Raw genomic sequence first — 12,475 nt, forward strand, 5'->3', positions numbered from 1 at the left:
TCTTCTGAAAGATTTCAAACTGTTCCAGCACCTGAAGTTGATGTTCAGATGATCTTCTGAAGGATTTGAAACTGTTTCAGCATCCGAAGTTGATGTTCAGATGATCTTCTGAAGGATTTGAAACTATTTAAGCATCTTCAGTTGTATCAGATGATCTTTTGAAGTATTTGAAACGATATGTGGAATGTTTTGAAACCGTTCCAACACCTGAAGTCGATGTTCAAATGATCTTCTGAAGGATTTGGGACTATTTAAACATCTTGAGTTGATATTGCCATGATCTCTGAAGGATTTGGAACTGTTTCAGTCACTTAACTCGATGCTGAACTTGCTAGATCGTCGAGATGATCCGAATAATCTGTAACTGCTTGAGTAAAAGCAATTCCCTTGGTGTCAGTCGTTGTTTTAGGGAACTAAGTTTTAGCACCGACATCGAATTTCTACATGACATTCGTCTCGAATACCTGGATTCTCAAATATAAACTCCCTAGAATCAAAAATCCGTTCAAGATTGTCTTAGATGACAAATCTCTCTCTCTCTCTCTCTCTCTCTCTCTCTCTCTAGCATCCCAACTCCCCGGAATACTGAATTTCTCCAACAAGTTTCTAATCCTCAAAACTGCAAGTGGCTTGGTACACTCGAGTTCGACGAGTGGAGAAATTCACCCTCTGTGTATGCACCTCGAGGAACTCGAGTGTGTACCATATATTGAGGTTAGTAGATTTGCATAGATGCGCAGAGAAAATCTGTTTGATCTATCGAACAGAAGTCACCGTCTAACTATATAGTCCTTGCTAATTAATTCGAAAGATTAAGGAAATCTCCAACGACAGTAGAAAACCCTAAATGGGGCCTCTGTTTCATGCACCAGACAGAAGCAATGCTCGTTTAGCACAATTTTTCATGTATAATGAAGGAGCTTTCAACAAGGTTCTTTCGACAAGGGTCTTTCGCCAACAGCTCTTTTTCAATTTTTTAATTGAACAAATTATCGTTCTACACTTTTGGCACGATCGTTTACAATTATGTATGGAATACAATATTTGACCAGCCGAACACTTTTTGCACTTAACCACTTCTTCTTCTAAATTCGCATCGCTGGACGTTATTTTTCAGTTCATCGGTGATTCGTAGATTATTGTTATAACTAGACTGCGGATCTTTATGCGAAATGAAATTTATTTTCATCAATTGTAACATAAATGAGTCAAATAAAAATGTCTTTCCTTCTTTAATTATAATTGCAGTGAGTTAAAAATAATACATGTCTTTAATTCGTTTAATATTTTCATTGTTTGAAATTTCATCTAACCATTTTTATTATAAATGCATAAAATCCGCAGTATGGTAATAATCTTGTTATCTGACGTTGCTCCACAGAGTATACAAAAATAATCCACAAAACACCGATGATCTGAAAAATATGAATAATATATGAACATCCAAGTCCATAAAAAGAATATGAACATCCAAGCGTTTGTGTGGCCATTTGACTGATATTTTATTTCATACACAATTCTAAATAATCGTACCAAAAGGTACAATCAAAAGTCCACCTTATAAATTTAAACGTGATTTATTCAGAACAAGCTATCGGTAGCTCTTGTTGAAAGACGCTTTACGAGCGACAGCAGGAGGTAGCTAAAGGCGGTAGCTAAAGTATGAAGGGCGACTGGAGGGCTAGAGATGCCCCAACCTTCAGCTGCCAAAAATTTCTCTAGCGGACTAACCGAAGTCTATAAACTCGAGTGTCCTCGAACGTCGCTGAATGGACCCGTAATCTTGTTGCAGACCTGGCGCAGATCCGGGCGCTGGTGGAGTCGACGGGGATGCTGGGTGGCTCGACGTGCCCTTCCTGCGAGATGCCGTTCGACAAAGGGAAGAAGCGTCGGCTGATCGACTCCTGCGGACACGAGCGTTGCTACTCGTGCCTGTTCCGGAGCGAGGCCTGCCCGCTGTGCCTCCGCGCGGACTTCAACGACGAGGATGGCCTGGAGGGGCCCTTCAGGGACGTGCTCGCCGGGTCTTCAGGCCCCATGTCCATCCTCGCGCCCACGGACGGCTGGATCGATGAGTCATCGACGGTGAACTCTCTCTGCGGCAGCCCCAGACCACGCACGAAAGTCACCACGAGAGCAAACCTCCCGTCACGAGTCATGCACGTAAGCATCATCGACGCCGTCGTCATCGCCGTCATCGTTCGCGGCCGGTTTTGTTCCACGACGACGCTCTCAAAGCACCGGCTCTCCTCTCTCGAAGACCGGTGGAATGTCTAGAACGTTTGCGGACTATTGTTCAACGAGAGGCCTTTGTTTGATTGCGATTACTCAGAGCCAGACGGCTCTCGAGTCCAGGATACTGATTGCTATTGATGAACCCGGCTAGGAAAGTGAAAGAGAAAAGACGCTCATTAGCCTGTTACCATTTTTCTTGACCCCCGGTCTACGGCTCGTCGGAGGAGCCGGGACCTTTGCTATGTGGTATTTGCGCAGAAATTATGCCACTTGTGTACTTCGCGCTGAAATCGCCGACGAACAAACACAGCGTTGACGCGTCGCGCGGATGTAATGTTCGCGTGGTTTTTCTTCTCGTAGACCCTGCTATTAAATAGCTCGTTGTTTCTGTGCTTCTTGCTTCAGCAACGGGACGCCGACGAGTCCTCTTTGGTAGCTAAAGGCTCGAGGGGCAAACAATCGGCTCAGCCGGAGTCCTCCTCGGGGTCTCAGGGCCGACAGAAGCTGCAAATCATGACGCAAAGTACGTGGCCTAACGACGAGCATGCCTACGTTATTCGCGAATTACGAATTAGCCTTCCGGCAAGATCGATCCTAATCGCAACGCGAACTCCTATTTCCAGGCTGCCCGACGCCCCCGAATCAAAGGAAAAGGTTCTTCCTGAACCCGAAGGTGCTGAGGAGCTCGTTCGTCCCCCAGAGATCGTCCAGAAGAGGTGCCTCGTCCCCCGAACCCGTCGCCAACGACAACCCCTCCGCCCTTTCAGGTAAGTCCTGGCCCCCGTTGTCGCAGAGATAGGCTCTCCGAATTAGCGCACAAACTATGTCGCCGCACCGGGAGCCAGCTTCCGAATCGTATTAACCTTGATACCCGCACGCACACGCAGTTTGGATGACCTCCTCTTGGGAAGGGAAGTCAAGATGGCCGGGTGTAGTGCTGGGGAAAATCAAATCTTTGTGGAGCAGCAGTCAAGGGACGGCGAGCGACGGTCTGAACCAGCTGATCGAGCCGAGGAGCAAACTCACAGGCAGGGAGACCACTTTAGACTCGAGTGTGCATTGTTTGGAGTTGATCGCAGGCTGCTTGAAGGTTGAGGATGAACGGAGTCACACCTGCCTTTCTATTCCCGACGATGAGATACCTCCTCCGGTCTTCACTCTGTCACCTGGCGCGGCGTCTTTCTTTCTCGCCGCGCCTCTCGTAGAGCACCGAGTGCAATTAGGTCGTTCCGTGAATCGCGTCGTTCGTCCTAATGACGACTTCAACGCGTCGTCCTCCACCCTTTGCCCTATCGTAGTCCCGGATAAATGACGACGCGATCGACGGAACGACCTCTGATAGTTTGATGCATGAGTCGCCTGTCGTCCACTATGTGCACGAACCCCCTTTACTTCCAGCAAGGTGGAGTACTCAAAGTAGCTGAACACCTTGAACAGTTTAGGTAGATGCTTGAGACGTCCTTGAGGTCGTTCTGCAACGGAGTCTGCATCGTGATCTGTGTTTCGTTCTGTGTGTCCCGCGCCCCGCGAGACCTCCGCGGCCTTCTTGACCCCGAGCGTTTCGCTTGCAGATGACGAGGGCGGCTGCGTGAAGCCCCTGACCTCGAAGACCAGAAAGTCCTCGCAGTCGGACCTGTACATGAGGCTGGGACTCCTGTTGGGCAGCAATCATTCCCGCGCCAGCAGCAACGTGGACACCAGCGACCTCCCCGGAGCCCCGAATCGCTCCAGCGCCGGCGCCTGTCAATCCAGGGTGCCGATTCAAAGTCACGACAGTTCGGCGGCATCGTTCAGCAGCCTGACGAGCTTCGAGACCCAGACCCTCGCTTCGACCAACACCAGCCCGGTCTCCACGTTGACCGGAACGTCCAGCGAAGCCGAGGCCGCCGCTGCCTTGAGATGTCCCATCAAACCGAAGTCGAAGGCCAAGGGCAAGAGCAAGTCCAGGGACTGCGACAGCGCCGGAAGCCTGGCTTCGATTTCGACGTCGGTTTCCGCGTCCACTTCCATGTCCATGTCGATGTCCGTGTCCGTTTCCGGGCTGTCGAACGGCAGCTCCAGCCCCCTAACTCCCAGAAGACATTCCGTGAACGCCTCGCAGGCTGGACAGTCCGACGAGCCTGGACAGTCCTTCAAGAATCGGAGGTCCTGCGCCAGGAGGTCGGCCAGGACCGGAAACGTGAAGGGTGCCGTAGACGCCAAGCGTACGTTCGATTCTGAAAGTACGATCATTGAGAGTAGTCGACGAGGATTCACGACGGACGATTATGTTACAGTGCGCTTCATGCAACACCACGCGACCCAGCTGACCCTGAAGCCCCTCTTCTTCGAGGTACCCCTCCTGGAAACAGACCCGCTGTTCACCGGTCGCCAATGGCTGTTGCACGAGATCGAGTCCGTGGTGAACGGGTCCAGTCCCGGTGTCCTGATCTCAGGGTCCCCTGGGACCGGCAAGACCGCGTTAGTCCTCCAACTGGTGGAGCACAGTTGCTTCGGCAGAAGGAGGGAGCAATCTCTTCCGTCGGACATCGCGGAAGATCTCAAGGATAAGGAGAAGCCTGGCTGCGCTACTGCCCTGCATGCTGGTATCCGCAATACTAACGAGAAGGTATGTCAACGTTCCGGCTCCTCTTCTACGATATATCCGTCGAATATCCACCTACAAGATGCAACGATTATCGATCAGGTGAGAGAACTGGCTGGCCACGTGGTCGCCTATCACTTCTGCCAAGCGGACAACAACAGCACCTGCCTGGTACCTGATCTGATACACTCTCTGGCAGCTCAGCTCTGCCAAGCTCCTCAGCTGATCTCCTACAGAGAGTACTTGCTCTCCGAACCACACATTCAAGGCTCCTTGTCGCAAAGGGAGTGCACCGTGGACCCTGATCTGGCACTGTCCAGAGGCATCATCGAGCCTTTGTCCACTCTGAAGAAGATGAACAGGCTGCCGGATTCGAACATGGTACGAAAGACAGAACCTTGGCATCGACCTTTGTTATTTAAACCTGACAGCTTGTCTGTCAGCTGATCTGCCAGGACAACAATTTAACCTTGACGTAATCACGAATCTTTTCCAGGTGATCCTCATCGACGCGGTCTGCGAGGCAGAGTACCACCGACCCGACAGAGGCGACACAATAGCATCCTTTCTGACAAGGCACGCGCCCAACTTTCCCAGCTGGCTGAAGATCATCTGTACAGTTCGGACACAGCTGTTGGAGTGCGCGAAGCAGCTACCCTACACCCGGGTCTCCCTGGACAAGGTCCCGAACGACAGCACCGGGAACAACGTCACCCGGGACCTATCCGATTACATAGGCTACAGGCTGGCCCAGAGTCCCGCCATTCAAACGAACGTCACGGCGTCCGTGAACGGCAAAGCAGAATCGTCTTGCAGCGCGAACCAGACTCGGTTCTCCTCGCACCTGCTGGCGCTGGCCAGGGGCAGCTTTCTCTTCGCCAAGCTGACCCTCGATCTTATCGAGAGCGGACACTTGGTGGCTAAATCCGCCAGCTACAAGGTGAGCGCGGCTTTATCAGCCGGCGAATGTTGCTCCCGCGGTGTCTCCGGACGATTTGCGTAACGTTTCCTCGGTGGTCCAGGTGCTGCCCGTGTCCCTGGCGCAGATATTCCAGCTACACTTCAATCTAAGGTTCCCGACGGCCACGTCCTTCGACAGGGTCCAGCCTCTTCTCGGCGTTTGCCTGGCCGCGCTGTACCCGCTCACCCTGCCGGAGATCTTCTACTCTGTCAACTCGCTGAACACCGACCGATTCGTTTCATGGGAGGATTTTCTGCAGAGATTCAAAGTGAGTACCTGTGGTCTTGTGAGGATAGTCTTCTTCGCGAAGAGCTTGTCGCTTCAGATATCGTCGTTCCAAGATCTTTTTAACGAACGAGCGACCTACCAAGACATCGCTACACCTCGGCCATTTCCCAGAAATTAGTAATCCCGTCGAGACAAACGCGCGCCATCAGCGATCGAATTATGCAGCTCCTCCGCCGGTTCTAATAATAATTTCTCCTTTGTCTCCTGCCGCCGCCGAAGGGATCAAGTGAGGATAGTCTTTTTCGGCGACCTTAGCAGTGCTGCAACTATAGGGATTGGTACTCTCAAGGGTGTCTAGAGAAATTGCTTCAATGGACTCCCAAATTAGGAGCTTTCTTCAAGTAACGATATCTGTAACAAACTTTAACCGTTTGAGTCCCAAGCAGCGCGATCGCGCTGTTCAGATCTTGTGTCGCGATCAAACTTTAGTGACGCATGTACCTCGCATAGCTCTGCTTTCTTCCATATTTTTTCTTTTTGTTTTGTTTGTCAATCTCGACGAGCGCTATCGCGTCGCTTGGTTCTCTTCGCAATCAATTAAGACAAGCGCCATTACGCTGTTCGCCACTTTTCGAACGTGTTTTCTGAATAACCCCTGGGACTCGAACGGTTAAGCAAGCCTTTAATATTTATTTTAAGGAGACAATCTTTCATCCTTGTTTTCATCCGCGCTTTTACGTGTAATATTTTTCTTCGTAACTTTTCATACTTCTTCCCCGTTTGGAAGAGTCGACATTTTTCGAACTTTCCGCGACGAGCTCGTCGCTTCAGATATCGTCTTCCCAAGATCTTTTTAACGAACGAGAGTCCTACCAAGACATCGCTGCACCTCGGCCATTTCCCAGAAATTAGTAATCCCGTCGAGGCAAACGCGCGCCCTCGGCGATCGAATTATGCAGGCTCTCCGATAACAGTCCGCCGGTTCTAATAATAATTTCTCCTTTGTCCCCTGCCGCCGCCGAAGGGATCAAGTAAGTCTCACGCTCGTGATCGGCGTTTAACGGAACCCCGGCTCGTTCGTTTCGCAGCCGCGTGTCCGCCCATTCGATGTTCAAAAACGGGATAACACCGTGCGCTGTTCTCTTAATCAGATGCTCTCTGGCTTCCTCGTGAAACGGCTGGACAACACGTACATGTTCTTCCACCCGTCGTTCAGGGAGTGGTTGATGAGAAGGGATGAGGGAGAATCGACGAAGTTCCTGTGCGACCTGAGGCTGGGTCACGCCGCGATCGCGTACAGGCTGTCGCGGCTCCAGGCACCGTTAGACGGCGACAAAGCGTTGGAACTGGGTCACCACATACTGAAGGCGCACGTTTACAGAGGCGTCGCGCCTTGCTGGCCTTCGCGCGATCTCCAGGTATGATGCTTGCCTGTTCCGCGGCCACGGATAGATCGATTAGGCGTGGCCGTTCGCATGCGACCCGAGAACAGAGACATTCTACGGTCCGCGTTCTCTTCCAGGCGATCTGGTTAGCATCGTCCACGGAGTGCGTCTCGTCCGCGCTCTGCACCCTGAGGAACATCTACAGCCCGAACGTGAAGGTGTCGAGGTTGCTTTTGCTGGCAGGAGCATCCCCTAACCACATCACCGAGTATCTGGGCAACGCTCCAGCTCTGTGCATGTACGCCCACGAAGGCTCCGTCGAGATGGTGTCCCTGCTGCTAGAATTCGGCGCTGACGTCGAGCTGACGAACAGCCAAGGCTGCACTGCGCTGTCGTTGGCCGCCGCTCGAGGACACTGCGACGTTGTCAGAAGGTGGGGATCCGGGCATTATTTGCAAAAGGGAAAGGGTTGGATCGACGATAACGAACGAAACGATTGAACGTCAGGTTGGCCGCCGCTGGGGCGTCTTTGGGGCACGCGGACATGGCAGGTCAGTGTCCCCTGGTGCACGCTGCAAGGCACGGGAGGCTGTCGGTGGTCGGCTACCTGCTGGCCTGTGATTGGGTGATTCCATCGGGCGAGAGCGAGCCGGAGAACTCGCAGGAAATGAGCAGGGAGGAAGCCGCCCAGCAAGCTGTGGTAGCAGCCGCTGCTCAAGGCCACGAGTCCATCGTCGAATATCTCCTGGACATGGCCGAGGTCATCGTGGACAGGCCCGACACCCTGATCGGCGAGACCGCGCTGACCATAGCAGCTGCGAACGGGTCCACCGCCACGGTTTCCGCTTTGCTAGCTCGCGGTGCTAGACCTACGGCTGTGAACGCCAAAGGACTGTCTCCTTTGATGCTTGCCGCGAGGGAGGGCCACTGGGGAACTGCTGAGAGATTCCTTCAAGGTCGGTAGATCCTGCTTCAGGTTCGAGGATATTTATTTCGTGGGGAAATGTGAAAAGAGTTTCATTGGTGGTTTCGTGATCCTGTTGACTTCAGGTACGCTGTCCAGCAGCACAGACACGATCCTGGACGATGCTGTGACCCTCCTGGATCAGAGAGACCTCGCTGGACGCACCGCCCTCATGCTAGCCGCGTCCGAAGGTCATACGAACCTGATCGAATTGTTCCTCGACAAGGGCTCCAAGTTGGAGAGCAGGGACAAAGAGGGACTCACTGCCCTTTGTTGGGCCTGCGTCAGGGGAAGGCTCACTGCTGTGCAGAACCTCATCGACAGGGGCGCAGATGTCAACACCAGCGACAACACTGGCAGGACTCCTTTGGACTTGGCTGCGTTCCAGGTACGAAAATTTCAACGTTATATTACAATGATCAAAAAGGCCTGGTGTGATCTGCTTTTAAAAAGACCCGAGTGACCTTGGAACACCGCAAGACCCCGAAGAACATCTTTGAAGAAATTTGGGCAGTGAAGCCGGTTTACTATAAAATGACCAATTGCTGTGCCTTTGGTTTGTTTTCGGGCATGATTAACTTTATATTTATCGAATAAGACGTATTAAACCTTTCAATTCTTCTATTCTTTTATTTCGTCTATTTATTTAGTTAATTTAATATGTCTTATTCGATAAATACAAAGTAAATTATTCTTTCATTTCGTTTACTTCCTAATAACACAATTTAATGTGCTTATGCGATGAATAAAGAATAGATTGTGTCCAAAAACAAATCAAAGGCAAAGCAATTGATCATCCCACAGTAACCGGCTCCTTCCCTGTTACTGTGTCCGCCAGTTCAAACCAAAAAAATATCTCCTTATTATCGGAGACAAGAGAAACGCGCTTCATCTAACATTGTTGCTGCGAAAGAGGGTCTACATAATTAGTCCATGTATCCAGGGCAATCCGAAATTGGTGCAACTGCTGCTGGAAAAGGGAGCCGCGGTGGAACACGTGGACCTTCACGGCATGCGACCATTGGACCGAGCCATAGGCTGCCGAAACATCCCCGTGGTGCAGTGTTTCCTGCGGCGGGGTGCTAAACTGGGCCCGGCCACCTGGGCGATGGCTGCCGGGAAGCCCGACGTGCTTCTGATCCTCTTGAACAAGCTGCTCGAGGACGGGAACGTGCTGTACCGGAAGAACAGGCTGAAGGAGGCGTCGCACAGGTACGCCTACGCCCTGAGGAAGTTCCCCGTGTCGCCGGAGGAAGACTGCCAGGGTCAGGAGCACGACCACATGATGCTGCAGCTGCAGACGTTCGCGCAACTACGGCTGAATTTCTTGCTCAACCTTAGTCGATGCAAGCGCAAGATGAATGTAAGTTGGCCGGTCGAGTTGGCGAACTGCGTCTCCTCTTCGAGTTCTTCTTTCTTCGACAAAAAAAAAGCAAGAGAAACGCCCGTTCAGAGCGAAAGCGCTGAAGTTTCTGTTCTTGGAAACCGAGTCTACGATCTATGATTGAACTTTCTATATTAATTTGCATTTTATCTGCAGGATGCGAATTTTGTAGTTCTATTACATTTGTTTCTTTTCTTGTAGACTCTGTTATGAACAGACGCCTTTCAAAACTGATGGGTTCTTGTCAAGATTAAATTCTTGTCGGTAAAATGGAAAAAGTAAAATAAGATGAAATAGTAATAAATAAAATATAAAAAAAGTAAATAATATAAATATGATAGATATGATAGATATATATTAAAATGAAAAAGTAGTTTGCATGAACATTGAGGGGCATTACTATGACCTGACAGATGATTAAACCCTTGCGATTCATGGTTGCAGGAATGTGCGGAAGCAATCGAGCTCGCTGACGAGGCTCTAAAGGTTCGGCCAGTGTCCTACGAGGCCTTCTACGCCAGGGCGAAGGCTCGCGTCGACTCGGGACTGCTGGAGGATGCTCTGTCCGATGTCCAGGAGGCTCTGCAGATTGCTCCACCCCAGAACAGGCAGGATCGCCGCGTCCTCGTTGCCTTGAGAGATGAGATCATCTCCAGATTGGACGGTTTGGGGACCAGCAAAGGAACCTGCGACTCCTCGAACAGGTCCAGGCTCCGGGCATCGGTGGACACTCTCACGGAGCTATAAGACTCTGTCTTCATTCGAGACACCACTCGAACTGTTTCGGACAATCTGTTTTCTTTAGGTGGCACGCTTAAGCCGTCCTAGATCGTACTCGACGAGCGCTCGATCATCTACGAGCGATTCTATCGACCGCAAACGAAACGAAATCGCGGTCACGCGATATGCCTGGTCCTTCAGGATGCACTGTCTTTAGTTGAAGGACACTTCGAAACGGGTCCTGAAGGACGCACAGCGATCCACGCCGGGATGTTTCATTCGATTTTTCGTCGCGTATTGCGCGCACTCGAAGAGATTCCTGTTGTCGCCGCTTCTGAAACGCGAAGCTGGCTCTACCCGTACTTCCGGTCGGCGTGCAGGGCACCGTTTGCCCCTCCCCGAGACAACTGTTCCGAACATTCATACATCGTTTTTGGAAGTTCAAGGTATTATCGCGTCTTTTATGTTAAGTTTTATGTTAATTAGTTTTGGTATTCGCGGAACAGTCTCGGGGTTTCGGGGTGCAAACGGTGTTCGATCACGTCGATCTCGCGCGCGCGCCTCTTTTTCTGCAATTGTATTGCATGACCGTGTAGGGTTTTGTTTTTTCTTTTTTTTTTTTGTACGATGATCTCGATCGCTGATCGAGCACAGAGTTTAATATATTGTAAGATCCTAGGAAAAAGTGGGACCGGGCGAGCGGGACTCGAACCTGCGATCTCGAGATTCGCCGACTGGCCAAGCATGAGCATTTTTAGACGGTGTCCTAGCCTAAATCTAAATCCACTGAACTGATTTCGAGATGCGTGAAATATGCTCGTAGAACACTTGCATTTTTAACAGTTGACTCCTTCAAAGTTCTTTTGATAAATCAAGTAGCGATTTTGAGTGAAGTAGCCATTCGACTGCAGCTGATTAAATTATTCGGTTGGCCAATAAGCCATTGCGTTTTTTCCCCATAGATTGCAATACGGAAAAACGCAATGGTTTATTAGCCAACCTGATACAATAACTCTGTTCATTTTGATAACCCAGAGGTGCTAATTTAAGACCTTTCAAAATGCTGCCACTCAAAAAACTACTACAAGAAAATTGTATTTATTATGATCTCTAGGCTAGAACACCCCCTAAACCATCCCAGCCACGGAACCCTCCGACTTTTCCCAATCTAAAGCGTTCTTAAAGGTCTGGGGGTCCTGATCCCACGATATATACATTTTTCTATATATAAATAGTATATATATATATATATAAATATTTGTATTATATCACGCGTATGATGATTGGTTTCTAGTGTCGTTGTAATTTAATGAACGTTATTTAATTCTGTTTCCTATTTCTCTCTATCTATCTATCTATCTATCTATCTCATTGTTTCTCTCAGTATTCTTTTCCTTTTTTAAACAAACCACGCCGTGAACAATTGTGTGCACGAAACGAATGAAAATGAGCAAAAAAAAGAGAAAGCAAGAGAACGAACGACGAGCAGACTCGTCCGGTGACTGGTTCTCGAGTGCGTATTCCACTGTTAGGAAATTATCCGATCGCTGACGAGAACCGTGTTAAACGAGCCACTCGACGATCTCGTCGATCAATGTATTTAGAAAACGGACTCGCTTGCCAAGCATTTAATTACACCTATTCCTCTGCAACCAGGTCGCGATCCAACGATCCTGGATCCGATCTATGGCCACCGATCGACGACCTCCCTCCGATTTGTATTTTAATAGACAGAAAATCGCATCCGCTTTCTGCGATGTTAGTTGTCTCTGCACTGGAGCACAGAGGTCCGAAATAAACGAAACTTTTCGACGACGTCGTCGTTTTCTGGTCATTTTCATTGTACGATCTGCTTTGTCTGTTACGTTACCGTCTACTTTTGGGAGCCTGGAGAAGGAGCATGGCGGAGGTAAGGTGGTCCTTTGAGAGGTCTGGGAAATTTGCTGTTGCGGAGATACGCAGAATATTTGGTTCGACATTTTCTAGATTGTTTTTTTTACATTGTTTTGTTGTT

At 49.9% G+C, this 12,475-nt stretch overlaps 1 protein-coding gene across 5 annotated transcripts in view; it reads left to right on the top strand.

The window, feature by feature from the left end:
- Positions 1-12,276, top strand: part of rols (zinc-RING finger and ankyrin repeat domain-containing protein rolling pebbles) — an 87,165-nt gene extending 74,889 nt beyond the window's left edge. For 4 of the 5 annotated variants that reach the window (XM_076526540.1, XM_076526538.1, XM_076526539.1 and 1 more), the window contains 15 exons: positions 1,793-2,163; positions 2,641-2,758; positions 2,859-3,002; positions 3,123-3,263; positions 3,807-4,439; positions 4,512-4,843; positions 4,922-5,200; positions 5,316-5,759; positions 5,842-6,048; positions 7,160-7,426; positions 7,531-7,826; positions 7,901-8,349; positions 8,444-8,745; positions 9,301-9,720; positions 10,186-12,276. In XM_076526540.1, the coding sequence (XP_076382655.1) occupies positions 1,793-2,163; positions 2,641-2,758; positions 2,859-3,002; positions 3,123-3,263; positions 3,807-4,439; positions 4,512-4,843; positions 4,922-5,200; positions 5,316-5,759; positions 5,842-6,048; positions 7,160-7,426; positions 7,531-7,826; positions 7,901-8,349; positions 8,444-8,745; positions 9,301-9,720; positions 10,186-10,488 (4,706 nt within the window). In that variant the 3' untranslated portion in view covers positions 10,489-12,276. The remainder of the gene's footprint in view (positions 1-1,792; positions 2,164-2,640; positions 2,759-2,858; positions 3,003-3,122; positions 3,264-3,806; positions 4,440-4,511; positions 4,844-4,921; positions 5,201-5,315; positions 5,760-5,841; positions 6,049-7,159; positions 7,427-7,530; positions 7,827-7,900; positions 8,350-8,443; positions 8,746-9,300; positions 9,721-10,185) is intronic. The other variant, XM_076526541.1, reaches the window with a different exon arrangement.
- The last annotated feature ends 199 nt before the right edge of the window (positions 12,277-12,475 follow it).

Source organism: Megalopta genalis, chromosome 15, assembly GCF_051020955.1.
Source record: "Megalopta genalis isolate 19385.01 chromosome 15, iyMegGena1_principal, whole genome shotgun sequence".
Lineage (NCBI taxonomy): Eukaryota > Metazoa > Arthropoda > Insecta > Hymenoptera > Halictidae > Megalopta > Megalopta genalis.